This window comes from Gymnodraco acuticeps, unplaced genomic scaffold, assembly GCF_902827175.1.
Source record: "Gymnodraco acuticeps unplaced genomic scaffold, fGymAcu1.1, whole genome shotgun sequence".
In the NCBI taxonomy this organism is placed as follows: domain Eukaryota; kingdom Metazoa; phylum Chordata; class Actinopteri; order Perciformes; family Bathydraconidae; genus Gymnodraco; species Gymnodraco acuticeps.
In genome coordinates this window covers 202,950-230,000 of record NW_022992054.1, presented here as the reverse complement: position 1 = coordinate 230,000, position 27,051 = coordinate 202,950, and the positions used below count along the sequence as shown (strand labels likewise).

The 27,051-nt window shown below is 44.0% G+C and overlaps 1 protein-coding gene across 4 annotated transcripts in view; it reads left to right on the top strand.

The window, feature by feature from the left end:
• The window catches only part of mlphb (melanophilin b), a 76,581-nt gene that overhangs the window by 26,347 nt on the left and 23,183 nt on the right, over positions 1-27,051 (top strand). For 3 of the 4 annotated variants that reach the window (XM_034202144.1, XM_034202142.1, XM_034202143.1), the window contains exons 3-6: positions 3,487-3,708; positions 7,129-7,268; positions 18,321-18,362; positions 23,342-23,397. In XM_034202144.1, coding sequence (XP_034058035.1) covers positions 3,487-3,708; positions 7,129-7,268; positions 18,321-18,362; positions 23,342-23,397 — 460 coding nt within the window. The remainder of the gene's footprint in view (positions 1-3,486; positions 3,709-7,128; positions 7,269-18,320; positions 18,363-23,341; positions 23,398-27,051) is intronic. The other variant, XM_034202145.1, reaches the window with a different exon arrangement.

Below are 27,051 nucleotides of genomic sequence, written 5' to 3'. Positions count from 1 at the left end.
CCAAAAATATGCAATCTTGCATGCAAGGCAAGGCAAGTTTATTTATATAGCACCTTTCAACACAAGGCAATTCAAAGTGCTTTACAAAAATGAAAAACATTAAGAGCATTAAGAAACATATTATAAAATGATATCTAGAAACACTAATTTGAAAGCAATGATCAATCAATCAATCAATGTTTATTTATATAGCCCAATATCACAAATGTTACATTTGTCTCAGTGGACTTCACAGTGTGTACAAAATATCAGTATGACAATACGACACCCTCTGTCCTTAGACCCTCACATCGTACAAGGAAAAACTTCCGGAGAAAACCTACAGTTTAAAGGGGAACATGGGAGAAACCTCAGGGAGAGCAACAGAGGAGGGATCCCTCTCCCAGGACGGACAGACGTGCAATAGATGCCGTGTGTAAATTGAAAAGATAATACATTTGCAACATAGGTAGTCCAAATGTTTGGAAATGCATGTGTGTATAATAGGAAGATGAATCCACGAGGATATCCATCCAGGACCTATGATCCAGGACCACAGCCACGACTCAAGATCCAGGGCTCGCGATCCAGGACAGAGGAGCGCAGGATCATCCATGACTCCGGATCCCGGCGTATATAGACACCAAAAAGAAAGACATTTGGGGAAGCTGGGTTAAACGGAACATGAGAGTACACAGGTATAGACAGAGAGAAGGAAGAAATAAGATGTCCCCCGACAAACTAAGACTATATCAGCAAAACTAGGGGCTGAATCTAATCAGCCCTAACTATAAGCTTTATCAAAAAGGAAGGTCTTAAGCGCACTCTTAAAAACGGATAGGGTGTCTGCCGCCCGAACACAAACTGGAAGCTGATTCCACAAATGTGGAGCTTGATATAAAATGACATTTAAAAACACTCATTTAAAAGCAAAGATAAAACATTTGCGGAAGGAGCCTCATCTGAAGCGCAAATGCGGCGCAGCTACAGTGTGCGTGCCACAGTTTTGCCGCTGCGAGGCTCCACTAGCACCCCCCCCCCCTGTGGCTAAATGTAAGATAAGATGGACCTTTATTAATCCAAACAGCAACAGGGTAAGGGTGAAAAACAGGATAGCACAGATTAATAAAATCAAAAATAAGATCAAAGATACAAATTTAAATAATGTACTTGAAATTCTCCAGAGCTTTTACTCATTTTTTGGTAAAAAAGCCAAAAAGAACTCTAATAATAATAATTCCTTATATTTATTATAGCGCTTTTTCAATGACTCAAAGCGCTTTACATATACACACATTACACATATATCATACATGCAATGGTCAGATACTGTGGACAATACCCACAGGAGCAAATCACATCAATTACTATAGAGTGCTGACACCACAACTCTGGTCTCTGATGTTGACCATGCTGGCCATGTTTCAGTGGCTGGAAGACTTACAGCACACATCTTATTGAGTCACTGTCCTGTGTAGCAGACCTGGGGGTTTTAATGTTTCAGAGCAGGGCAGATTTTACTTTTTAATCACATCGCTAATGGCCAGCAGCTGGGAGTTATTGGATTCTCACAAAGTATACAATTCAACCTGTTGATCTGGACTATAATTTAAAAAGCATGGCCTAAAAAAATATTTAATAAACAATAAGCATCATCTCATCCTCGCTGGGTGTTTTGCCAAACTCCACCCACGCTGTGTCACATTTGGCTTTTGTTATCTGAGTTTTCCTCTCCACTACCGTCAGCATCTTTCAGCGCTGAGTTAGGCTGCTTTTCCTAGCATCAGCAACAATGCTCCAAACTTTGCTAAAGAGAATGGTCTGACATTAAGCAAAAGATCAAAACTCTCCTGTGAAGAGGTGCCAAGCCACTGAGAACAGGAAATATGATTTGGTTTGGAGTTATTGATTATAAGTCATTATTTTTGTATCCATTGAGCACACTTTACTTAATATTAAAAGACATATTGAGGTTAGGATTTAAATAAAGAAAAACATGCAATTTCTCTGCTAACTCAGAGTGTGGCTACCAGAAAAAGTACTGATTTATATGGAGGTAGAAAAACGAAAGGCTAGGAAACGTGTTTTTTGCGTGAGGCCTCACCTCGCGGAAGGGGCCTCATCTTGCGGAGGGTTCTTCATTTTGTGGAGGGAGCCTCATCTGAAGCGCAAATGTGGCGCAACTACAGTGTAAGCGTGCCACTAGCTGGCTCCACTAGCACCCCCCCCCCCCCCCTGTGGCTAAATACAAACAAACACAGGCTACATTTAGAAATATATGCAATCTGTAGGTAATAACGAGTCATTTATATATATATCGTATATCCACCCAGACGCTCAGTTTACCACGTCAACAAGGACAATATTTTAGACAAGATACAAGGAAACAACCATTTAACGAACATCGCGATCAACAGACATACGAGACCAGTTTTATAAGATACAGTATTATGAATGTTACAGCAATAAGTATCTAATATATCTTGATCATTTGTTCTCACATGTAACCGTAGAACTCCTTGTTCCTGGAGAAGCACCAGTTTGTAGACTTTTCCTTTGTGACAAGGCTGATCATAATGTTAACACAAAGCTGCCAAAATTAATATGTCCACGCTAACAAGCATAACATCAACTAATCAGAAATGTCGGCCAGCATTCTGACTCACCGCATCTCTGTTTGATGGATTGGTTTATGGTTTGTTGAGCTGTAAACGTTTAAGGTGACTAATGTGTTGGACATTTAGCTTTATGGCTCAACAGTTGTTTGTTGAACATTTTGTGAAATGTGCTTTTTGGCTTTTGTGAAATGTGGATATGGTATGGTTAGCTTAGCATAAATACTGGAATCAGGGAGAAACAGCCTGTTACATCCACCAGCAACTCTGCTGCTTTTTTATGTACCAATATATAAACAGAAACGTAAAAATGACCATTTAAGATGTTAGGAGGAGAAACGTATCAGAACAGTTTATCCATCTGCTCAGTCTTTCTGCTTGCCATATAAAGTGAGCAAATGCTCTGATGTACATTCAAAAAGTGCTTATTACTGCAGCGATATTAACTGTGATAGAAGATACCAATAGGCAGTAGAGCTCCAGTAATCAACCCTCCTCCAATGTCTAATACCACCCTTGGTCAAAAGCTATTGCACACAGTGCGGTGTTTGTTTAACTTGCCTACCAGATGGCCATATTTACACAAGGAAGCCATGGTATTGCAAAAAGTCCTATTTATGTTGCTTGACAACACTGCTGCTGGAACAAAAATGTTCCCAATTTTGGATAAATAAAGTATCCATCCATCTATTAGAAGTCCATACAGAACCCTCTTCTGTAATGCTGTATGGACCCATACAGTAACAAGTGGTTTTCACTTTCTTGTGGAGTTCTGTTTATTAACTACAATAATTGATCATGGACTCAAGGATACATTCAACAATGTTTCATCAAGAAACACTCATCTCTTTCTTTGTATGTAGTTAACTGCTGTTTTTTTTTTGTTACATAGAGACCTAAAGACAAAGATTGAAAAAGAAGACACCAAGAGGGAGTTGTTGGGGAACCAGAGCAGTCTGATTGAGTCTCACTGTATTCGCTGTCTGGAGCCCTTCAAGTTCCTGGTGAACAGCAGGCGTCAGTGTCTGGACTGCCAGCTGCACGTCTGCAAGTCCTGCAGCCTGTACAACAAGAAGGAGCACGGCTGGGTGTGTGACCCCTGCCGCATGGCCAGGTAGGAGAGGACAAACAACTAATGAAGCCAGTAGTCAGTATAAAAGGAAATTTGAGGAGTGCAGATCTGGATTCAGTACGTACGGGTAGGCCTGTCACGATAAGAAATTTTGTTGGACGATACATTTTCCTGGAAATTATTGCGATAAACGATAATATTGTCGGCACTGTTGTAAGATCATTTTAGACCACTGACATAATGATAATATATATATATATATATATATATATATATGTCAGGTTTGGGGAAAATAGGACTCAAGTGCAGTTAAAAAATAAAAATAAAAGGTTTGTTAACAAAAAAGCGAGCTTTATTATAAAAAGCTGAAGGCATGAAAAAACAAGAAACTAATTAACAGAAACAAAACCGGGGAGCAAGACAGACAGGAACAAACTTACATACGGGAACAGGCAGGAGACAATGACACGCATGGGTGACAGTGACATGAAATGACGACGAACAGACATGGAGCACAGGGGAAGACAAGACTAAATACACAAAAGGGTAATCACAGGACAAGACACAGCTGGGCAGGGGAGGAGAAACACAAGGGCAACAGGTGAACACACTCAGACAAATAGACACACCAGGGAAACTAACGACAGGAAGGCAAACACAGGGAGAGGGACCAGACATTATACAAAGAGGAAAACATTTCAAAACAAAGGTGGAAAACATAAATTCAAAACCATGACAGAACCCCCCCCTCAAGGGACGGATTCCAGACGTCCCAAAAAACCCTAAAAAGTCCAAAACCTCTAGAAGGGTGGGTGGAGGGAGTCCGGAGGACATCCCGGGGCAAAGCATAATCCATGGAGGGGATCTCGGGAGGATGGCCCGGTGGGACAGGCGTAGACGGGATCCTGGACATGACCTGGGCTGGTGTCAATGGGACCACCAACGCAACAGGGCAAGGAGTAGGCAGGGCCCCCGACGGGAGAGGACAAGGAGTTGGTAGGACCCCCGGCGAGACAGGTGATGGCGGGGCCTCCAACGGCACAGGACACAGGGTTGGCAGGACCCCCGGCAGAAGAGCAGCCGGCGGGACCCCCAAAGGCACAGGACATAGGGTTGGCAGGACCCCCGGCAGAAGAGTAGTCGGCGGGACCCCCAACGGGACAGGACATGGAGTTGGCAGGACCCCCAGCGTAACCTCCAACGGCACTTGAGTAGGGATTGGAGAGGGGACTTGAGATGGAACTCGAGAGGTGACTCGAAAGGAGACTTGAGAGGGAACTCGAGAGGTGACTGGAGAGAACACTCGAGAGGGAACTCGAGAGGTGACTCGAAAGGAGGCTTGAGAGGGGACTTGAGAGGGGACTTGAGAGGGGACTTGAAAGGAGGCTCGAGAGGGAACTCGAGAGGAGACTCGAGAGGGAACTCGAGAGGAGACTCGAGAGGAGACTCGAGAGGTGACTCTAGAGGTGACTCGAGAGGTGACTCGAGTGGTGACTTGAGAAGGAACTCAAGAGGGGACCTGAGAAGGAACTTGAGAGGGGACTCGAGAGGAGACTCGAGGGTGGACTCGAGAGGAGACTCGAGAGGGGACTTGAGAGGAGACTTGAGAGGGAACTGGAGAGGTGACTTGAGACGGTCGGTACGCCGACAGGACACGGGGCGCTGGCGTCGGTCGATACGCCGACAGGACTCAGGGAGCTGGCGTCGGCCGGAGAGCCAAAGGGAGACGAGGTGCTGGAGTCGGCCGGTACGCCGACAGGACACGGGGAGCTGGCGTCGGCCGGTACGCCGACAGGACACGGGGAGCTGGCGTCGGCCGGTACGCCGACAGGACACGGGGAACTGGCGTCGGTGAAAGAGTCAACAGGTGACGAGGAGCCAGAGTCGGGACCATGGCTGCTGGGCCCGGTACTTGAGCCGGAACCATGGCTGGAACTGGGGCCGGAAACATGGCTGTATGGGCCGGTTCTGGAGCAGGGACCATGGCTGCTGGGGCCTGCACTGGGGCCGGAACCATGGCTGCTGGGGCCAGAACTGGGGCCGGAACCATGGCAGCTGGGGTCAGAACTGGGGCTGGAACCATGGCTGCTGGGGCCACTGCTGGAATCCTGGCCTTGCGTCTCCTAGAGACCTTTTGGAGGCTCCGTGGACCTCCTAAGGCAAGGCAGGATCCCAAGAAGGGGTTTGAGGCTTGAGGCTGGCACTGAGGGCTGCTAGTAAAAATTATTAGCTTCTCAGGCAACAAGCTCCTAAGCCAGGGCCTGCTACACTCCAGATTGTATTTAAGCTCATAAAGCTCTTGGCTAAATGAAAAAACTGCTGGGTCCATACTGGTCTGTTCGTACTGTCAGGTTTGGGGAAAATAGGACCCAAGTGCAGTTAAAAAAAAAAAAAAAAAGGTTCGTTAACAAAAAGCGAGCTTTATTATAAAAAGCCGAAGGCATGAAAAAACAAGAAACTAATTAACAGAAACAAAACCGGGGAACACGACAGACAGGAACAAACTTACATACGGGAACAGGCAGGAGACACGGACAAGCATGAGTGACAGTGACATGAAATGACGACTAACAGACATGGAGCACAGGGGAAGACAAGACTAAATACACAAAAGGGTAATCACAGGACAAGACACAGCTGGGCAGGGGAGGAGAAACACAAGGGCAACAGGTGAACACACTCAGACAATTAGACACACCAGGGAAACTAACGACAGGAAGGCAAACACAGGGAGAAGGACCAGACATTATACAAAGAGGAAAACATTTCAAAACAAAGGTGGAAAACATAAAACCAAAACCATGACAATATAATAATAATTCAAGTACATCCTTGCAAACAGAACTTTTTATTGAACATTCATCATTGCAAATGAAATGTGAAATAATATTAAAATATATAAATGATATATCATAAATAAAACAAATTAATTAAATTATAATAAATTAATTAAATCACACACAACCAAAACAATAAATTAAATAGACTCAAGCTGGAAAACAGAGCTCTCTCTCTCTCTCTCTCTCTCTCTCTCTCTCTCTCTCTCTCTCTCTCTCTCTCTCTCTCTCTCTCTCTCTCTCTCTCTCTCTCTCTCTCTCTCTCTCTCTCTCTCTCTCTCTCTCTCTCTCTCTCTCTATCTATCTATGTATATATATCTATATACATATATACATACACGTTTTTTGGAAACATGATTCAATTCAACCATACCGCTTTAGCTCCATATGTTACTGTATCCTATAGTTTGCTCAGATGTGGCTGAGCTCTGCCAATGTGTGGTAAATATCATGCTATGCATCTCGCACTTAGACCAGCACTCACCATAGCAGCCAATAATGTCTTACATTTGACAAAAGAGACATATCCAGTCCCTGTGTGTGGGACATGTGTTTTCCAAGGTATTTTCAGTTGTATTTGTGACTGATCTCTGTTTAAGTCTTTAGTTCCTATTTCCTTTACCAGGGTCCTCAAGATCGGCACTTTGGAGTGGTACCACGAAAATGTGCGTGCCCGCTTCAAGCGCTTTGGCAGTGCAAAGGTGATGAGATCACTCTTCAAGAGGTTGAGCGGGGACCACAGTGGCTCTCAGAATTACTTAGAAGGTGAGTTTTTAGTATCAAGATGCCGTTGTCTGTGGTTCTATTTCGTCCCTACTGACCGCCAGAGGCGGTGCTTTAAGCACTGGATATGTCCATCGCGCGCATGCGCAGCTCGAGTACCAATAACAACAAAGTCACCTGTGACCCACGTGACACCAGCTATATCAGCCGGTGTCGTCAGAGGATCTGTTCCTTTCATCTTCTCGCTGCGCGAGAGTACCGTGGCTACATTTTTGTAGCCTACAGCGTTCAGGTTTGAACGTTTGATCTGAGGGATTTCTCTGCAAGCAGCTGGCCGCGTGCAGCTTCGTGACTGACAGTCGGAGCTACGGGTCGTTAACACGTCCTCCAGGAGCTGTGGCCGGCTGTGCGCTGTGCAGAGCCTCGACAGACAGGTTTGTGTCAGCTTGTTGCTGGTGATGGCTGTGTCCCTGCACCCTCTCCCAGCCAAGTTGTCCTGATTGCCGTCTTATTTTTTGTTTGGCTTAGACTTTCTGGTGACGACAGTGTTCCCGCTTCCTCTCCCATAAAGTTGCCCTTATGCTCTTTTGAAAGTTCTGCTTGTGGCGTTGTGCCCGAGCTATCATTAGCATTTGAGTCCCAGCTTTGGCTGCGTCCCTCATTCAGTTTAGTATGGAAAGCCCAGAGTGTCATATTTTAAACCCGTTTTTCATTTAGATGCAGAGAGTAAGGTAAGTACTTTCTATTTCATAGAAGCTAATTATCTGGTCTTAATCTTTGTGTTCTGACTTGGTCACTTGATTGTTAGCAGCAGCCGCTTGGCTAACACCTTGCTGTTAAGCTTAATTATTAACTCAGCCGGTGAGGGCAGTGCTCCCGCTCCCGGTAACATAGGGTTTGATTGCAGTAGCGCTATATCGTTGTAGTTCTGTCTGCTCCTAGTACTAGACTCCTAGCACTAGGATGATATGCAGAGAACATCTTCACTGTGGGTGCTGTGTGCTCTGCATGTGCGGTTACTACTGTAACCATGGCCTACGGTTCTATGCGGGCTCTTTCTTAGAAGCTAATTATCTGGTCTTAACATTGTGTTCTGACTTGGTTGCTTGGTTGTTAGCAGCAGCCGCTTGGCTAACACCTTGCATGTACTGTTAAGCTTCATTATTTAACTCAGCCGGTGAGGGCAGTGCTCTCGCTCCCGCTCCCGGTAAACGCATGGTATGGTTACAGTAGCACTATATTGTTGTATTTACTGCTCCTAGTACTAGACTCCTAGCACTAGGACGATATGCAGAGAACAATCTTCACTGTGTGTGCTGTGTGCTCTGCATGTGTGGCCATTAAGGAGGATTTCATCCTCCCAATATTATATTATCTAGTGGGCAGCCGTTTGGCTGACACTTTTAGGCACCAGCCACAGTTACTACTGTAACTACGGTTCCAAGCCGCGTAAGTACTGGCCATAGTCAATACCGTAACTACGGCTCTAGGCGGTGTAAGTACTGGCCATAGTTACTACTGTAACTAAGGTTCTAAGCCGTAAGTACTGGCCATAGTTACTACTGTAACTACGGTTCCAAGCCGTGCAAGTACTGGCCATAGTCAATACCGTAACTACGGCTCTATGCTGTGTAAGTTCTGGCCATAGTTACGACTGTAACTACGGTTCTAAGCCGTGTAAGTACTGGCCATAGTTACTACTGTAACTACGGTTATGCCGTGTGAGCACTGACCATGGTTACTGCTGTAACTACGGCTCTGCGCTGTTCTCTTCTTTAGAAGCTAGTTATCTGGTCTTAAACATGTGTGTTATTTGACTTGATCTCGCTTGATCGTTAGCAGCAGCCGCTCGGCTAACGTCTTGCGTGTACTGTTAAGCTTATTTATTTTACCCAGCTAGGTGAAGGCAGTGCTCTCGCTCCCGCTCCCTCTGCCGGTAATGCGGATGTAGCTACATCCCTTTTTCCGTGCGGCGAGTAGCAGCACCGCTCTACTCTTCCCGTTCAGCAGGTAGCTGGTGAAGGATGTGTTCCCGCACCCGCTCCCGGTTATGCTGCATCTGGCATTCGTCTCTAACTCAACCAGTGAAGGCAGTGTTCTCGCCCCCGCTCCTGGTAGACGATGAACTGCCTCGTTTTTCCGTTAAGCAGGTAGCCGGTGAAGGCTGTGTTCCCGCACCCGCTCCCGGTTACGCTGCATCTGGCGTTCGTCTCTAACTCAACCAGTGAAGGCAGTTCTCGCCCCCGCTCCTGGTAGACGCCGAACTGCCTCGTTTTTCCTTTAAGCAGGTAGCTGGTGAAGGCTGTGTTCCCACACCCGCTCCCGGTTACGCTGCATCTGGCATTTGTCTCTAACTCAACCAGTGAAGGCAGTGTTCTCGCCCCCGCTCCTGGTAGACGCGGAACTGCCTTGTTTTTCCGTTAAGCAGGTAGCTGGTGAAGGCTGTGTTCCCACACCCGCTCCCAGTTACGCTGCATCTGGCATTCGTCTCTAACTCAACCAGTGAAGGTAGTGTTCTCTCGGGTCTTCGCAGACCTGTGCCCACTCCCAGCAGGCCCAGGGGCCGCTCTAGCAGCCTCACTCAGCCGCCGGATTACAGGGGTGGTCTGCAGAGGTCTTAGCGGCCCACTCAACCGCCTCCCAATGACTTTCGTGCCCCAGGTCGCCCGCCTTCCAGGCGGCCTCATGCCCCAGAGCCGTACCGGCGCCCCCCAAGGGGCTCCAGGGGCCGGGGGGCTGGGCCCTGAAATCCAGGGGGCGGTCGTCGGCTGTTTTCCCAGCAGCAGCTCAGTTACTGGGCGGTCTGTACTTCCGGCCCTTGGGTGGTTTCACACTAACCCAGGGGTACGGACCGCAGCTCCGGCCCCTAGCCTTCGGCTGAGTCTAATTGACAGTCGTCAGCGATCTGGCAGGGGCCCTAGCTCTGGCCCAAGAGTTATCCGTCCTTCTGTCCAAGGACGCAATCGAGCCAGTAAGACCCTCTGCTTAGCCCAGGGGGTTCTACTCGGCGTACTTTCTCGTGAGCAAGAAAGTCGGCGGATTTCGCCCGATCTTGGACCTCAGAGGAATCAATAGATTCCTGAAGGTGCTGCCATTCTATATGCTCACCACTGCACATGCAGAGGTGGAGTGGTTCTCAACCGTGGACTTGAGGGATGCCTACTTCCATGGGGGCCGGGCAAGATGGTGCCTTATATTCAGTTCCTCCGGCCCTTGGGCAGACTGGCGGCTGCCTCGGCCGCTGGGCCCTTAGGCCTGCTGTCGTTGCGCCCCATGCAGATGTGGCTGAACAGCCTTCACTTGGACGCCAAGTGGCACAGGCACAGGGAAGTCAGGGTGTCGCAGCATTGCCTCCACTCTCTGTCACGCTGGAGGGGCAGGGCCTATCTCCTGATTGGCGTGCCCATGGGCGCTATCCCATCCCGCCAGGAGACCATCACCATAGGTGCATGTCTCTCAGGGTGGGGTGCAGTGCGGCAGGGCAGGACCGTTCAGGGTCAGCGGTCTGCCCAGGAGGGTGCGCGCCAGGTCAACGTGCTAGAGCTTCAGGCTGTGCAGCTCGCACTCACGCACTTTCTACCCCAACTGGGGGACAAGAATGTGCGTGTTCCTTGGGGACAGCATGTACGTTGTTGCTTAGACAACAGTCCCTTCTAGATAGTGGACTTTCTCACTCCACTCTGAATTTATGTGGCTGCTATTTCTGCCCGACATGTTCGGGACGACGGCGCCACGACGGGGTGCCACAGGTCGGTGTCCCTCTTTATGAGAGGGGCTTTACGGCAGCGTCCCCCTAGCACCCCGAGGGCTCCGGCTCGGGACCTGCCCCTGCTGCCGGATGCCCTATCATCTCCTCCCTTCGAGCCCCTGGCCCAGGTGGGGCTTAGGTGGCTGCCCACAAAGGCAGCATTTCTGCTTGCCATATCCTCAGGGAAGCGAGTCGGGGAGTTGCATGTCCTCTCCATAAACGATACATGCCCGAGGTGGGACTCTCAGGCGTTGCCCTTTGGGCAAATGTGGCATTCCTGCCATGACATTGTTGGTATAAGTCATCCAGTGCTTAAATCACCGCCTCTGGCGGTCAGTAGGGACGAAATAGAACGATAGTTACGGCTGTAACTACGGTTCTATGAGTCCCGGATGACCGCCAGAGTTTCCTGTCACTCAGAATTATTGTGTGCTCGCGAGAAGATTCTGGAAACAGATCCTCTGACGGCACCGGCTGATATAGCCGGTGTCACGTGGGTCACAGGTGACTTTGTTGTTATTGGTACTCGAGCTGCGCATGCACGCGATGGACATATCCAGTGCTTAAAGCACCGCCTCTGGCGGTCATCCGGGACTCATAGAACCGTAGTTACAGCCGTAACTATCGTTTTCTGTACAGAAAATAAAAGTGTAACACGTAGACTTGTACCACATACGATTTGCATACCTAAAAAGGGTGGAGGTGTTGCAGTCTATGTTAAATCGAAGTTTCATGTAAAAAATATTCTCTCTACATTACTGACAAAACAATTGTATCTTTTGGCTCTTGACTTGGAAGTATCAAAAGCGCTCCATATTACTGTTGTTGGTTGCTACAGACCACCTTCAGCTGTCAGCGACGCTTTACCATCTTTAATGCAGCTTTTGTCCAGTCTTAACTATACTGAAATTGTCATTGTGGGTGACCTTAACTGGAACTGGCTGCTACCAGCATCTGATAATGTTGAAACATACTGCAATTCCTTAAATCTCATTCAGATTGTTGGCAGTCCCACTAAACCCAATCTGAAATCTCCTGAAAAATCCTCCTTAATTGATCTAATCATTACAAATGCTTCTCATAAATACACCCCTGCTTCTGTATTTGCAAATGACATCAGTGACCACTGTGTCATTGCCACGGTAGGGAAAATACAAAAGTTCCTAAGACAAAACCCTGTATCATCATAAATCAAATCAAATCAAGTTGTATTTATATAGCACATTTATAAACGATTTTTGGTCGAGCCAAAGTGCTGTACATATAATAAAAATAGCCTACAGTAGAGACACTTTACAGCAAATACAACAGCACAGATTGTTCAGAATATCAGTATGAGAAAAATGACACCCTCTATCCTTAGACCCTCACATCGTACAAGGAAAAACTTCCAGAGAAAACCCCACAGTTTAAGGGGGAAAAATGGGAGAAACCTCAGGGAGAGCAACAGAGGAGGGATCCCTCTCCCAGGACGGACAGATGTGCAATAGATGCCGTGTGTAAAATGTGAGATAATACATTTTACAGCATATAGACCGAATGTTAGGAAATGCATGTGTCTGTAATAAGAAGATGAATCCATGAGGATGTCAGCTACAATCCTGAGGAAGCCATCAGGGAAGCAGCATGGCGAGACCCAAGGCAGGACCGCAGAGACAGATTCAGCCACGACCCGAAGTCCACGACTTAATCCGGAACTCAGGATAGAGGATCCAAGACACAGGACTACAGCAAGAGGATCAGCCTCGACTCCGGATCCCGGCGTAGATATAGATACAAAACAAGAAAAAAGATTTGGCTGGGTTAATCGGAACAAGAGAATACACAGACACAGACAGAGAGGGAAAAGGTTATTTGTATAAAAGTTATTCTTGATAACCCTCTAGAAAGATCTCATGAACTTCCCCACTCGATCTATCAAGACCCGAGTAGTGCTATTAGATATAGGATAAGAAACAGAGAGAGGGAGCACAACAACCTATCTCTTCGTCAGATGCACACCCCCGCTTATCTAAGCGACTCTGTACCCTGTTACCCTCTACAAGGCCATAAAGCGTGATATGAAACATTTTGTAGAGCAGGGTTTTTTCCACGACCTGTTTCTATTTGATTGGGACAAAATCAATCTCATTGCAGATGTTGAAACTGCCTGGACATTCTTTTATGATGGTGTTATTAAAATAGTTGATATGCATGCCCCCTTAAGAAACTACAGAATAAAAGGCAGAGACAATGCATGGTTCACATCAGATCTTTCTGATTTACTACACGAGCGCAATGTAGCATGGTCAAAAGCCAGGAGTACAGGCCTTGGGTCACATTGGCTGCTCTTCAGGCAGCTGCGAAATACATTTACCGTTTTTCAACGTTTTCATTGTTACCAAGGTGGTTGCTAGGGACGCTGCTATCGATATTATTTCTGTTATGTTGTATAACTGTTTAATGGTGTTATCTTTATTGCTACCCCCTTCCCCGTCAATGTATAGTGTTGGTCCACAGCGCAAACTTATTAGTTAAAAAACATCTGCATCTAAAATCGTGGCAAGGATCAACGTTATTTTCCCCTGTGCAATTCTCCATTTACTCAACAATAACACATAATTATCCTTGTGTTTATTTATTTGTTTTATTAATAAACACAAGTTGGAGTCCGTCAGGACCGAGGGTCGGAGCAGCTCATAGTAGTTGCTTTAGAGCATTTTACACCCAGAAGTAAGTATTCTCTCCGCTTCGCTTGACAAACCCCGTGATAGTCCTCAAGCTCTGTGATTGGATGTTTGAGTGTGCTGCGAGGGTTACGCAGAGCGCCGAACAGCACTTGAAATGGGATGGAACCACGGCAGACTGTCCAAAACTGGATTTGAACGGGTCCACCGCGTCCCCCCTCCCCCAGAACTACACATGCTGGCTATTGTGTGTTTCGCAACATGTTCTCTATGGCACGTCTCTACTGGGAATTGTAGTTTTAAAAGACGTTTTCAAATTTCCCATAGCAAGAAGTTGCCAGTATTAAACTGTGTACATCCCTGGAGGTTTAGGGGATAGGAAACACTCAAATTTAAAACATATAATTAATAAATGGGTGAAAATTGCTTGTGCCCATAATGGGCAGAATTAATATATACCCACATTACAGCTAAGGTCAGAAGAGCTATATTTAACAGCTGGTCTTATGTCTGTGACCCCTCCTGTTGTTCATTGATAAGCCTGAAACATGCACTTGTCAAGGTTCAGAGGCACATTTTGCAAATATGGCAGTAGCCATCGATCATCTTAAGATAAGATATACTTTATTGATCCCAAGTTGGAAACATGTGCGTTACATCAGCATGTGTAACAGTTGTAAATATGCAGTGGTGTTTATTTGTAAATCATTTAGTATAATCACACAAATTCTGTGTTTTATATTTAATAATTCTGTGTTCTTTATTTATTGATTGTTCAATACCTGACAAGGTCGGAGATGAAAAACTTGGGTCGCAAGACATCTATCAATATGTGTCTATACCTCCACCATTAAACTGTCGTATTCTCCACATTTCTTATACTACATACATCTTATAAGAGTATAATACATATGTATAATATCAGTTAAAATAAGTGCTTCAACATAGTTAACATTGCTGGAGGTATACACACATATTGATAGATGTCTTGTAATGCACTGTTGAGGAACCTGCGACCCAAGTTTTTCATTAATTGCATAACTACACCATAGTTGTGTATATATGTCAATAAACCTTAGAAAATCTTGAAATCTTGAAAGGGATGTGGAAAATAGTCATGATATACAGTCTTTAATTAACTATTAGTAGAGAATAACGAGTAATGAATATACTTTATAGGGATCCTATTAATATCTAATAATAAAAATAAGGAAATGCAATAGCATGCTTTAACCACTAGGTGTCCCTTTATATCATTTGTGCACCTTTATGGTGTAAATACAGCCTATCTACCAATTGGAACAAATATAAAAGTCAGCCAAATTAGTGTTGATACTGCAAGGAGACGTATTGTGTGACAATAAATGTAAGATGTTGTTTAATTGCTGATATATTTATGATCCACCTCACGTTTTCAGTTTTGGCGGCAGTTCCTCCTGTTTGTCTAGAAGTCTTCTCATCAGGGCTCTATAAATAGAGAACTACGGCAGATATGTAATATTTAATGCAGCCGAACCGTGTATTACAATGCCGTTATGTGATGATTTTCAAAGACAAAAGCAAGCACACTCGGAATAAAGTATTGTTTTTTTTTAAAATGTTTTCGGTCTGTTTCCGGTATTTGTTAATGACGATGTGATGTGAGATGTGAGACTGGGTTGGAGAATTGCACAGGGGAAAATAACGTATCTATGCCACCATTTTAGATGCAGATTTTGTTCAACTAATACGCTTGCGCTGTGGACCAACACTATAAATTGGGGGAGGGGGTAGCAATAAAGATAACACCATTAAACAGTAACATAACAGAAATAATATCGATAGTAGCGTCCCTAGCAACCACCTTGGTAACAATGAAAACGTTGAATGAACACAATTTCCTGAAGTAATCTTCGTAATAACTAGCAAACTAAAGATCATGTACATCCACTGCACACATAATCTGAAATAACAACTCATATTTATCGCATCAAATGACATCAAAATGCATTTTAATGGCCAAAGTAACCTTAAAATAGGCATTTTCCACCGAGAATAAAACGAATGTCGGCCATGTTTTTTTTTTTCTGCAGGGAGAAATTTGAAGATCATGTGACATAGCCATTGGAAATGAATGGTGAAAAAGAACGTAGGGATCTTACAATTTCAGAGGCGTTTTTGTACAAATACTACGTCCCAAGTTGTGGACCAACGTAGTTATTACACGTTTAGATGTGAGACTGGGTTGGATATACATAAACAAAAAATGCACAGGATCTTATCGGCTTCGCTCCAATAACTTTTTCCTTTTAACTGTAGCCTACCAAAGATCCGTACTGAACTGGGGAAAAAGGCGTTCTGTTACGGCCCGTCTACACTACAGGCATAAAAAAATCTTGAAGCTGGGCGTGTCTGAAGCTTGGCGATTTTTTGCGAGCAACGCGACCAACAACCAATCACATGAATCTCCCGCCCCCGACATACAAAGCAATAGCAATGTTAAAACGAAGTAAACTGGATATAAAATCCCCAAACAGGCGAAAACCTACCAGTTTCACCCACTGTCTCTGCCACCTCCCTCCATGCCTGCTTCCTCCACTGTCTCTGCCTCCTCCCTCCATGCCTGGTTCCTCCGGTTTGTATCCCGGTAAATAGTTCTGGTCGGAAAGAACCGGGTGATTTGCTACCGTAATTTCTCGTTTGGAATATGAGGAAATTAACTGCGGTCTGGCTCTCCCAGCTTGCACGCGGTTTGATTGGCTAGCGCTTGTACTGGCGGGAATTGCAAAAACAGGATTTGATTGGCTGACGCCAGCTTCGAGCAAGCATCGAGCCTCAAAAGTTGAACATTGTTCAACTTTTGACGCCGATAGACGCTCGCAATGCTTGCAACGCCTTGCCATGCTACCCACAATGCAGTTCGGCGAAGTTTGAAAATATCCTACGTCACCCCATTCAAATGAATGGGCGAAGCGTTGAAAGCATTTTTTGACGCCTGTAGTGTAGACGGGCCGTTACGCTGCCTCTCAAGCTTGAAACCTGCTTCAAACTGAGCTGAAACTCAGAGAGCTGGTCTCATTAAACACACTCAAAGCAACTTTAACTGACCTTGAAGCAGGCCGATGTGTCTGTAAATGCTTTGGCTAAACTTGGTGTATGACTGTGTTGTGATTGTGTGTTTTTTTGTTTTTAATTGTCTGTAACTGTAAAGTTGTCTGTAACTGTGCTGTGCTGTGTAATTCTTGGGCCAGGACTCTCTTGAAAAAGAGATGTTTAATCTCAATGAGACCTATCCTGGTTAAATAAAGGTAAAATAAAAATAAATAAAATAAAATCTCTAACGGGGATCCTTTCAGCTGTTCTGGTCGCTCACGTTTTCCTCTCCAAGAAACGTACTGTTGGTCTATTTCTTACATTTGTCCACCACCTGTCTACGAGAGCCTTCATTTTTTTGTCATTGAGTCACAATAGTCATTTCCTTTCTCCGTCTCAGATAGTAAGCCAGAGGCTGCCAAATCTGTCACAGGCTTTAATCTCTCCCATCTTTTCTCTTTTTCCGGCTCTGGCTCTTCACAGCTTTGCCGAGTGTCACAGTCTTAGTTCCTGACAGAAGACCTCCAATGTCCTTAACTGACCAGTGTGTTGGGACATTAACAATGCAGCTGTACCTCTTCACACATTATTTCCTGAGATTCTAATGTGGTGAAAAGTCCTGTTTATGTTTGCTGCTTGTGTTTAAAGTCTGATGCAGTGACGGCATGAGGCTTTTTCAAAACCTTTCCGGCACTTATTCTCTCTTTTTTAAGTTGCTCACGTAGCATTGCCAATATCCTTTGGCCAAACCAAGAGCATATAAAAGAAATGCCCTTGAAGCACACTTTATCAGCTTTACGAATGATTGTGCACATCAGGGCTCCATGTGAGATCAGAGCATCAGGAGATCAAGGAATTCTGAAGAGACAGGGCTCCTGGTAATGCTTTCGCTGAGTCACCCTGGAGGATTTTTGGACGGAGTATAACAAATATAAAGTTGGTTTGCTGGCTTGGCCCAGAGGGCCTTGTGATCATCCAGTCACATGTGTCTCAATCTGCGCCTGGAATTGGAGGAGTCAGTTGAGCAGAACTACGAGAATCAGACAGAAAGAGAGACAGTCTTCATGTAGAAACAGCGCACAGTGAGCACAGATGCATTGTGTTATTAGACACAGCTGAGAACATGTCAACAGATGCATCATGTTAAAAACCATCAGCCACTCATCACATGCAGGGTTTCATGTGATCGCTTGGATTCAATTTCCCATGCATGACTGTACTCTCACTCACATTCTCTGGCTGTTCTGCTGTGGTCCGCCGGGGCCCCACAGCTCGCATGGTGTCATTCTGTGTACAGTAGCTTTGTGCATGGGGAGATACAACACTGTTGGTAACAGCAGAGTCTTTGTTCACATGTGTTGCATAAAGGAGTTCAACTCGATTAGCCAGCCAACCTCAGCTCCTCTGATTCATGGTGCTACATCTGCTTCTGCTTCTAATTATGGTTTTATGTGGAAAATAAGGACTACCTGAATTACTCCAATTCGCTGAGCTGTTTAGCATAGTTACTGAATTGCAAAATTGCAAACCTAACCTCATTCATTTTCATTTCAAAGTGTAAATAACACTAAATAGGTCATCCTTGTTTCGTATATTTCTGTTTTTCAGACCCTCATGGATATGATACACAGAGCATACCCGAGGTCCACAGTAAGTAGACTGAACTAAATAACTGTATTATCTTCTGACTTGTTGTTTTAAAGTTTGGTGCTTTATGGGCCAAAGAAAACATACATTGGTCATTTTCTAAAATACTTTTCTTCTACTATAAAAATAAATAATGTCAACACTATTGTAAGCATTGGGGTGAGAATTCATGTGTTTTGAGCATGCGCAGGCTGTCCTGAAGTTGTGGATTGTGAGAGTGAAAAAGTAATAAACGGAGGCGCTGTTTGTGACGCTCCACAAGTACAAAGTTCCTGCGTTATTGTGATACAGAATTATCTTTGAAGCCCTAACACCTCGGACGCTACACTATCACTGTTTGGATACAAATCTCCGTCCACAGGAAAAACACAACTGAAGTGTATTTGTGACGCCTCGCACTGTGATGTTAAAAACCAAAATAAATACGTTTTTTACGTCAACACTGAAAATTGAGCTTCTGAAAAATCTCAATGTGAGTTTTACAAAAGCTCAGTTTGCAGTAACCTTAAATGCTGTTGGCAGTGGAGAAAAAGGCCAAAAACATTTAGAAAGAGTTAGATTTTTTAATTCCTATGCACATGGACTAGTGCTCATACTATCAAAGCAGTGCTTTGAGCTAACTGCTAACATCAACATGCTAACTTGGCAATGCTAAAATGCGGATGATAGCACTGCGGGTTAAACCTGTTCACCATCTTACTTTAGTGTGTTAGCATGCTAGCATTGGAAAATTAGCACTTTACAAGTCTTTTATTCATTTTACAGTTATAATGTTATAAAGTTTAAACATTGACTATGCTAGAGAAAAAAATCAGACAATCGTCTGAATTATCGCGACTCTTCTTTTGAAAACTGTCACATTTTTCTAGAAGTAGGTTACTACATTAAATTGTTTGATACATATCTGTTGACCTACATAATTGACAGACGGACCAGCTGAATTTTCCATCCCTGTTGCTAGCATTGCTTAAAATGCTATTAAAACATGTGTAACAACTATTTACCCCAATACCTGTGCACAGGACTGAGACTCTTGAGCTCATATGTAGCAAATCACAGTCAAAATATTTTAAATCACAGTCCTGCTGTGTGCTATTCACATCATATGCAACGGTTCTCAGACATTTTGCAATTATTTTCAGTGAGTCTGGGTGGTCTAGACTGGATTAGCAACCAGGCACGTGGCACTATATGCATCATGGGTTTGTTGTAATCTGGCAATATCCAAAATGTTAAGGTTCCCCTTAATTTTTACCATTTGCTGTCATGGTGAGGGGCCCTTCATCAATACATAATGTGTTCCATCAAATTGCAACAAACAGGATTCAAAGACCACACATGTTATTCCCTCAGGGCCTTTGAGGCTTAGTCCAGCCAAGTGTGTGGTCTTCTTCAGATCCGTTCAGGACTCACATGTGTTCAATACCTATGCTGCTGTATGGTTTAGTAAATATATGTTTTGCAATTGAGACTAATAAAGACAGGTTGAATGTCTGATACATTGCTACTGTCAGTTGTGGGATGTAACTGAGTACATTTACTCAAGTTGTATGTAAGTGAAATGGAGGTACTTTTACTCCAGTAGGCTACATGTTGTAGGAAAATGTTGTACTTTATAGTCCACTACATTTATTTTACATATTTCGTTCCTAGTTACCTTTGCAATTCAGGTTACTAATATAAAATATGAATCAACATACCTTATATATTATTATAGGTTAAGCCCCAAGCCTGTTTTTCAGGTCTCAGGCTCGAAAAGGACATTTCAGTGATATAATTGACATCTCTTTCTAACCGTCAGAACCAATGGAATCGAGGGAAAGTTCCACATACACATACAGGTTACCAAATAAGGAGTGATTGTGACGCGTAGAAAAACCGGAAGCTGCGCTAACCTCTGGTGGCTTCCATTAGTAGCTCGTTTTGATTCTCCGTTTTTTGCATACAAATGGAATTATGGATTATCAATAATTTGTTAAAAGTGACAGACACATTGGATTAACCCAGTGGTTCCCAAAGTGAACCTGGGGGGCGCAGAGGCACATGTGGGGCTTGAGAGACCAGGAGGAAAAATGGTTATTAAAAATAAATGTAAAAAAAAGATTAATAAAAAATCATAATTTTAATAAGCCCCAAGGACCCACTCGGCGGGTCCTTTTTTTTCACGACACTGCGTCTCAGGGAATCTTAATATTTAAGAGCCTATTAATGTGTTATACCAGGTTAACGGGAATGATCTCAGCTAACTGACGATACAAACCATTTTTACCAAAACACAAGTCTCATAAGAAGCATCTAAATGACTCCGGAGCGAAAAATGCTAACGCACTTTGGCACAGAACTCAAGATAAAAGATACCCTTATTACTTATCGTAGCTGCACATACAAGATATCCGATTAAATCTGAGGTTCCACAGATTATTTAGGTATATATATCATCACTGAGCGATCCAAACTCGCGACAGGGGAAGCAAACACAGACATCACAACACGTACCTTTACGGAGCTTCTAGGGAGATCGTCTCACCGTAGCTATCAATCTGATCAAAATACTTGTTCAATGGCATTAAAACGAGAAACAACGCGGCTGAATCAGTTAATCCATAGGTTGATAATGTTTCTGTGGAATATTTTTTTTAATTTATAATCCATAATTCCATTTTTATGTAAAAATCGGAGAGTAAAAGTTAGCTGCTAATGGTAGCCACCAGAGTTATCGCAGCTTCCGGTTTTGGCTATGCGTCAGTCTCACACACACACACATTACCAAATAAGGAGTATGTGGGAGTTCCCCTCGAATCCATTGGCTCTGACGGTTAGAAAGAGATGTCAATCAGCAAAATCGAGCATGGGGGGCCAGAGATAGGTCAAATCACCCAAATGACCCCAGAAGTGGGGTTTTTTTGCTAAATCTGTCTAAAAAGGTCAAATTTCACTTGTTTTGCATCAATCTTGATACAGGGTACTTATTATAGGTTGTAGTTTGGATTCCTAAAGCTTTTAGTCTACCATCCCATCATTCAAGGGTGGTTTTCACTATAAGTCATCTTTTTTTGGACGGACACAATAGTGTTCAATCTGAATTTACTTTAAAATAAAAACATCTATATTGATTCTGACACTTCTACATCCACTTCACAGGTGTAACCTTGCTTTGTGAAAAAAGGTTATTTAATTTAACCTTTTAGAAGGGAAGATATGGTCATTTGTTCTGGGAATGTCATTTTCGAGCCTGAGACCTGAAAAACAGGCTCGGGGTTTAACAGGTTAAAAATGATTGATTCGAAAATAATATGATAAAGTACTATTACGTCTGGGTCTCTATGTTTCATTAAAGCTCGGCTCTGTGTGTGTGTGGAACGAGCCATTTTGTGTGCGTGCGTTGTTAGCTTCTGGTCCACGGAGCCTCCAAACGGCTCCTAAAGGAAGGAGTCGCAAGGCCAGGTTAGCAGCCCGAGCCCAAAGATCCATGGTCCCCAGTTCTGGCCCCAGCGGCCATGGTTCCGGCCCTGGTCCCGGCACCAGCAGCCATGGTTCCAGACCCAGTTCTGGCCCCAGCAGCCATGGTTCCGGCCCCAGCAGCCATGGTTTCAGCCCCAGTTCTGGCCCCAGCAGCCATGGTTCCGGCTCCAGTACAGGCCCCAGCAGCCATGGTTCCAGCCCCAGTCCTGGCCCCAGCAGCCATGGTTCCAGCCTCAGTCCTGGCCCCAGCAGCCATGGTTTCGACTCCAGCCCCTCGTCTCCGGCCGACGCCAGCCCCCCGTGTCCTGTCGGCATTCCGGCCAACTCCAGCTCCCCGTGTTCTGTTGGCGAACCAACCGTCTCAAGGGGGGCTTAAGAGTTAAGCTACCCAGTAGCTTATGAAGTAATTCAAGTCAATCCTACTTTGACCAATTGCATCCGAACTGATGAACACATTGATAATTGAAATATATTTAAAAACATTATTAAAACATATCTGGTGATTATAATGGGCCATTCTGCTTGATGAGTACTGTATTACTTTAACTTAAGTACAATTTCGGTAGGACTTTAACTTGTAACTGAGTACTTAACACGCATTATTGCTGCTTTAACTCTAAATAATTACTTACTTCTTCCACCTCTGACTACTGTGGTCTGGGAACATTCAGGGCTCGCCTGGATTGTGTTCACATTGACATATCGAGAGGGAGAGAGAGAGGAGATAGAGAGGAGGGAGGGAGAGAGAGGGAGAGAGACAGACAGACAGACAGACAGACAGACAGACAGACAGACAGACAGACAGACAGACAGACAGACAGACAACCAGGTTTCAAACAAAGTGTTAGTTATAAGGGCAAGGGTGTTAACTGGGCATCGACCAATCAGAGGGTCAGTGGTTCCATCCCCAGCTCCTCCTAGTGCAGACAGTATTGAGGTGTGTGTGTCACTTTGAATAAAAGAGCCAGATAAATGGCATGAAATGTAATACAGTGATTCATGTTGGAAATGATAGAGAAGTCGTGCTGTAAGTGTAGGCCCACTGAGGCTGAGCTAATCTGACATGTTGTTCTGTGTGTGCTTTCAACTGTATCTGTGGAGCTCCTTCTGCTCCTCTCTGCAGGGTATGTTGTTGGCCAGTCTCTCCTTCCTCTCTCTCTGGAACTGTAATGTAGAAATGCAACTCTCTCATAAAGAGGGATTGAAAACACACCACGTTGCTTTTCAGTCCCTGTGCTGTAATTTTTCTACCAGATGGAAATAATATAGCATTTGATTTTCTGCAGTATGTTGCACAACAATCTTGTTGTACCTATATTCTACTTTACTCTAGAGTTCTATTGAAGGAAGTGTAAATCTTTACTTTGGATGGTGAACTCACTCTGCATTGTGTGACTCTATGTTTGCTAAGAAATGCATGCGCACAGAGAAACGCCTCATGATTCTCTTTAGAAAGCTCACTTTGTTGCGCAGTAATTTGTTCAACTCTGTTAAAGCTTACTGTGTTTTTTCTTTATCAGCAGATGGATATGCGGAGCACAGTATGGACACTCCAGAATCACCGTGCTACAAGGAGGTACGCCAACTCTTTCTTATTATTCAGAGAGTATGTGCTTTAATATGTACTGCTTAACCTTTCTATGAGAATAAACTTAATAAACAGGCAACTTGCAGCTTTTTTTTATAGGTTCCCACATTTTAGTGAGTTTGTGGCCAGCAGTAAGCATTGCAATGATATGCATCATTTAACAAGAAGCAGAAATCAATGTGTCCTCAGAAAGCTGAATATTACAGCTCTGCTGTTTTTCTCTGCAAATTGACATTGAGACCTCGACATGTGGAAACCTACAAACACCTGACTCACTTTAGTTCTGTTGATATGTGGCCCACACCAAACATATTTCCTGGTTCTTATTTAAACTCAGTTCAATATCTGTTAAGAAAGGTAAGAAAATCTATCACATTGAATGGTATCAATTTAAAATATTGCAGATTTTCACGCTCTTAGTGTTTTTAATATCAATTTAACAACTGATTTTACACCATTCTTCAAATTACTATTTAAAGCAACACATCTGTTGACTACAGATAGATAACAATATTGTATGTTGTATTATATTGTAAGTATGAAGCTACAGCCAGTAGCTTAGCTCAAAATAAAAGGAGGTAAAACAGATGATCAAAACTGCAAAAAAGATCATCTGCCACCGTCGTGATGACAGTTTTCTTATTGAATAACAATAATTCATAACTATTCAAATATTGACAACTCGCTGTGTAATTGTAATGTTTTAGGATAAATCTGTTAAATATCACACTCTTGTTCGTTTGTTTGATTTGGTATGTAAGGTAAGGGGGAAAATGTTATATGATTAAAACTATTTAGAAAAACTAATTTAGAAATAATAATAATAATAATAATAATAATGCATTTCATTTATGGGCGCCTTTCAAAGCTCTCAAGGACACCTTACAGAGCATAATTAAAAACAATCAACAAAGAAGAGCACACAGTAATACAAGACTTAAAAAAATACTTAAATAACAGAGACTTAAAAAAACAGAGACTTAAAAACAACAATCAGTTTAGCAGAGATTAAGAAATAGAATACGCCAGTTTAAAAAGGTGTGTTTTCAGGCTGGATTCGAAGGGTGGGAGGGAGTCCATATTGCGGATGTCTTGTGGGAGAGAGTTCCAGAGACGGGGGGGGCAGAGTGGCTGAAGGCTCGTGACATGGGTTGATCAGGCGGGCAGAAGGTACAGTGAGTTGGAAGGCAGAGGAGGATCGGAGAGTACGAGAGGGAGTGTCGATGTGAAGGAGCTCAGAGAGATATGGAGGGGCAAGAGTGTGAAGGGCCTTGAAGGTGAGGAGCAACACTTTGAAGTCTATGCGGTGCTTAACGGGGAGCCAATGGAGTTGTTGGAGAACCGGAGTGATATGATTAATGAAAGGAGTTCTGGTGGTGATACGGGCGGCTGAGTTTTGGACCTGTTGGAGCTTACGTAGGGATTTCTGAGGAAGACCAGAGAGAATGGAGTTGCAATAATCGATACGGGACGTAACGAGGGCGTGGACGAGGATGGCGGTGCTGTTGGGTGTGAGTGACGGGCGGAGGCGGTTAATATTGCGGAGGTGGAAGTAGGCAGATCGAGTGATGTTGTTGATGTGAGCTTCAAATGATAAGGTGCTGTCAAGGATGACACCCAGACTCTTAACTTGGGGGGAGGGTGAGACTGTGGAATTGTCAATAGTGAGGAAGAATTTGTCAGTTTTAGCCAGAGTGGACTTGGAGCCAACTAGGAGAAACTCGGTTTTATCACTGTTGAGTTTTAAGAAGTTGGATGAGAACCAGGATTTGATTTCCAGTAAGCAGTCGGAAAGGGCAGTGGGGGGGAGAGTGGAAGTGGGTTTGGTGGAAAAATAGAGCTGGGTGTCATCCGCGTAGCAGTGAAATTGGATTGCGTATTTTCTGAAGATATGGCCGAGAGGTAGGAGGTAGATGATAAATAGGAGGGGGCCCAAGACAGAACCCTGAGGAACACCAGTGAAGACTGGATGGGACTGTGATTTGAAGTGTTTGAGTTGGACAAAGTGAGTACGGCCGGAGAGGAAAGATCTAAACCAGGTGTGGGATGTGCCAGTGATACCAATGGAAGATAATCTGTCAAGGAGGATTTGGTGTGAGATGGTGTCAAAGGCTGCAGTCAGGTCAAGGAGGATGAGTATCGATAAGAGCCCAGAGTCAGCTGCTACTAGGAGATCGTTTGTGATTTTAACCATGGCCGTCTCTGTACTGTGTGAGGAGCGGAAGCCAGACTGAAATTCTTCAAAAAGATTATTGTTGTTCAGATGAGTGTGGACTTGGGCTGCAACTGTTTTTTCGAGTATCTTGGAGACAAATGGTAAATTAGAGATTGGGCGGAAATTATTCAAGTTGTTGGGGTCCGCACCAGGTTTCTTGAGAATAGGGGTTATTGCACCTGTTTTGAGGGATGAGGGGACGAGACCAGAGGTAAGGGAGGAGTGAATTATCTCGGTAATTAAAGCGGAGAGAGAAGGTAGACATGCTTTATCTAGGTGGGTAGGAAGGGGGTCAAGCTGGCAGGTGGATGATTTTGATTTCCGAATGAGATTTGATATTTCAGCGACAGTGGGAAGTTCGAAGCTGGATAGTGGGGAGGAGAAGGGAGCATACGGAGTTGAGTGAAGTGATGTATAGCTGGAGGAGGTCAGTTGCTGGTGAATATTTGTGAATAAATGTGAGCTATAGGATCCCAGCAGGGTGAGAGTTGTCTGTTTCATAGTTTCCCATTTCAATTTTTTTCAATTACATACGAGAGGATCCAAACTTAATTTGCAAAACAGACATGAAGTCCTCTGTAAGCATGTTGCATCAGATCTATGTACCGCTGACAGCTCCTGCCTGTGCTGAGAAGAAGAGCTAGGCCAGCCCTGAACAACTGGAATGCCTTGACTTTGCCTTCTTCACTGACAAAATCATGAAAATTAGACAAGCAGTCAGTTCCTCAGTATCAGGTACAACAAATGTGTTGTCCCTGTGTCCACTAAAAGTCAATTCAGACATCATGACACAGTTCCGTCTGATAAATGCTAAAGACCTGGAAGACATTATTCAACATCTGAAATCCTCCTCCTGTAGCCTCGTGACAGGATTTTTCAAAACTGTTTTTCATTGCTTGGTCTCAAATATACTACACATAGTAAACAAGTCTCTCCACTCGGGTGTATTTCCACAGGCCCTGAAAACTGCAGGAATTAAACCGCTCCTAAAAAAGCATAACCTAGACGCAACCGTAATGAATAATTACAGGCCAATATCAAACCTTCCCTTTTTAAGCAAATTGATTGAAAAAGTGGTTTTTCAACAGTTGAGTAATTTCCTGTTTTTAAATGACGGTTTTGATGTGTTTCAGTCGGGCTTTAGACCTAACTACAGCACTGAGACTTCCCTTGTTAAGGTCTTAAATGACATCCATTTGAACACAGACAGTGGCAGAATATCAGTGTTAGTATTATTAGATCTCAGCACTGCATTTGGTACTGTTGACCACAGCATAAGTGACCTGCTCTATCGAAATCAGTCGCATTGACCCGAAGACACATGTTGAGTTGTATACACTGTTGGAAAGAGGACATTCCTAGCTTTCTAATGATATCAGGATTGTTTTTGTACTCCAAATATTAAGCAAAATATGTCAAATTATATA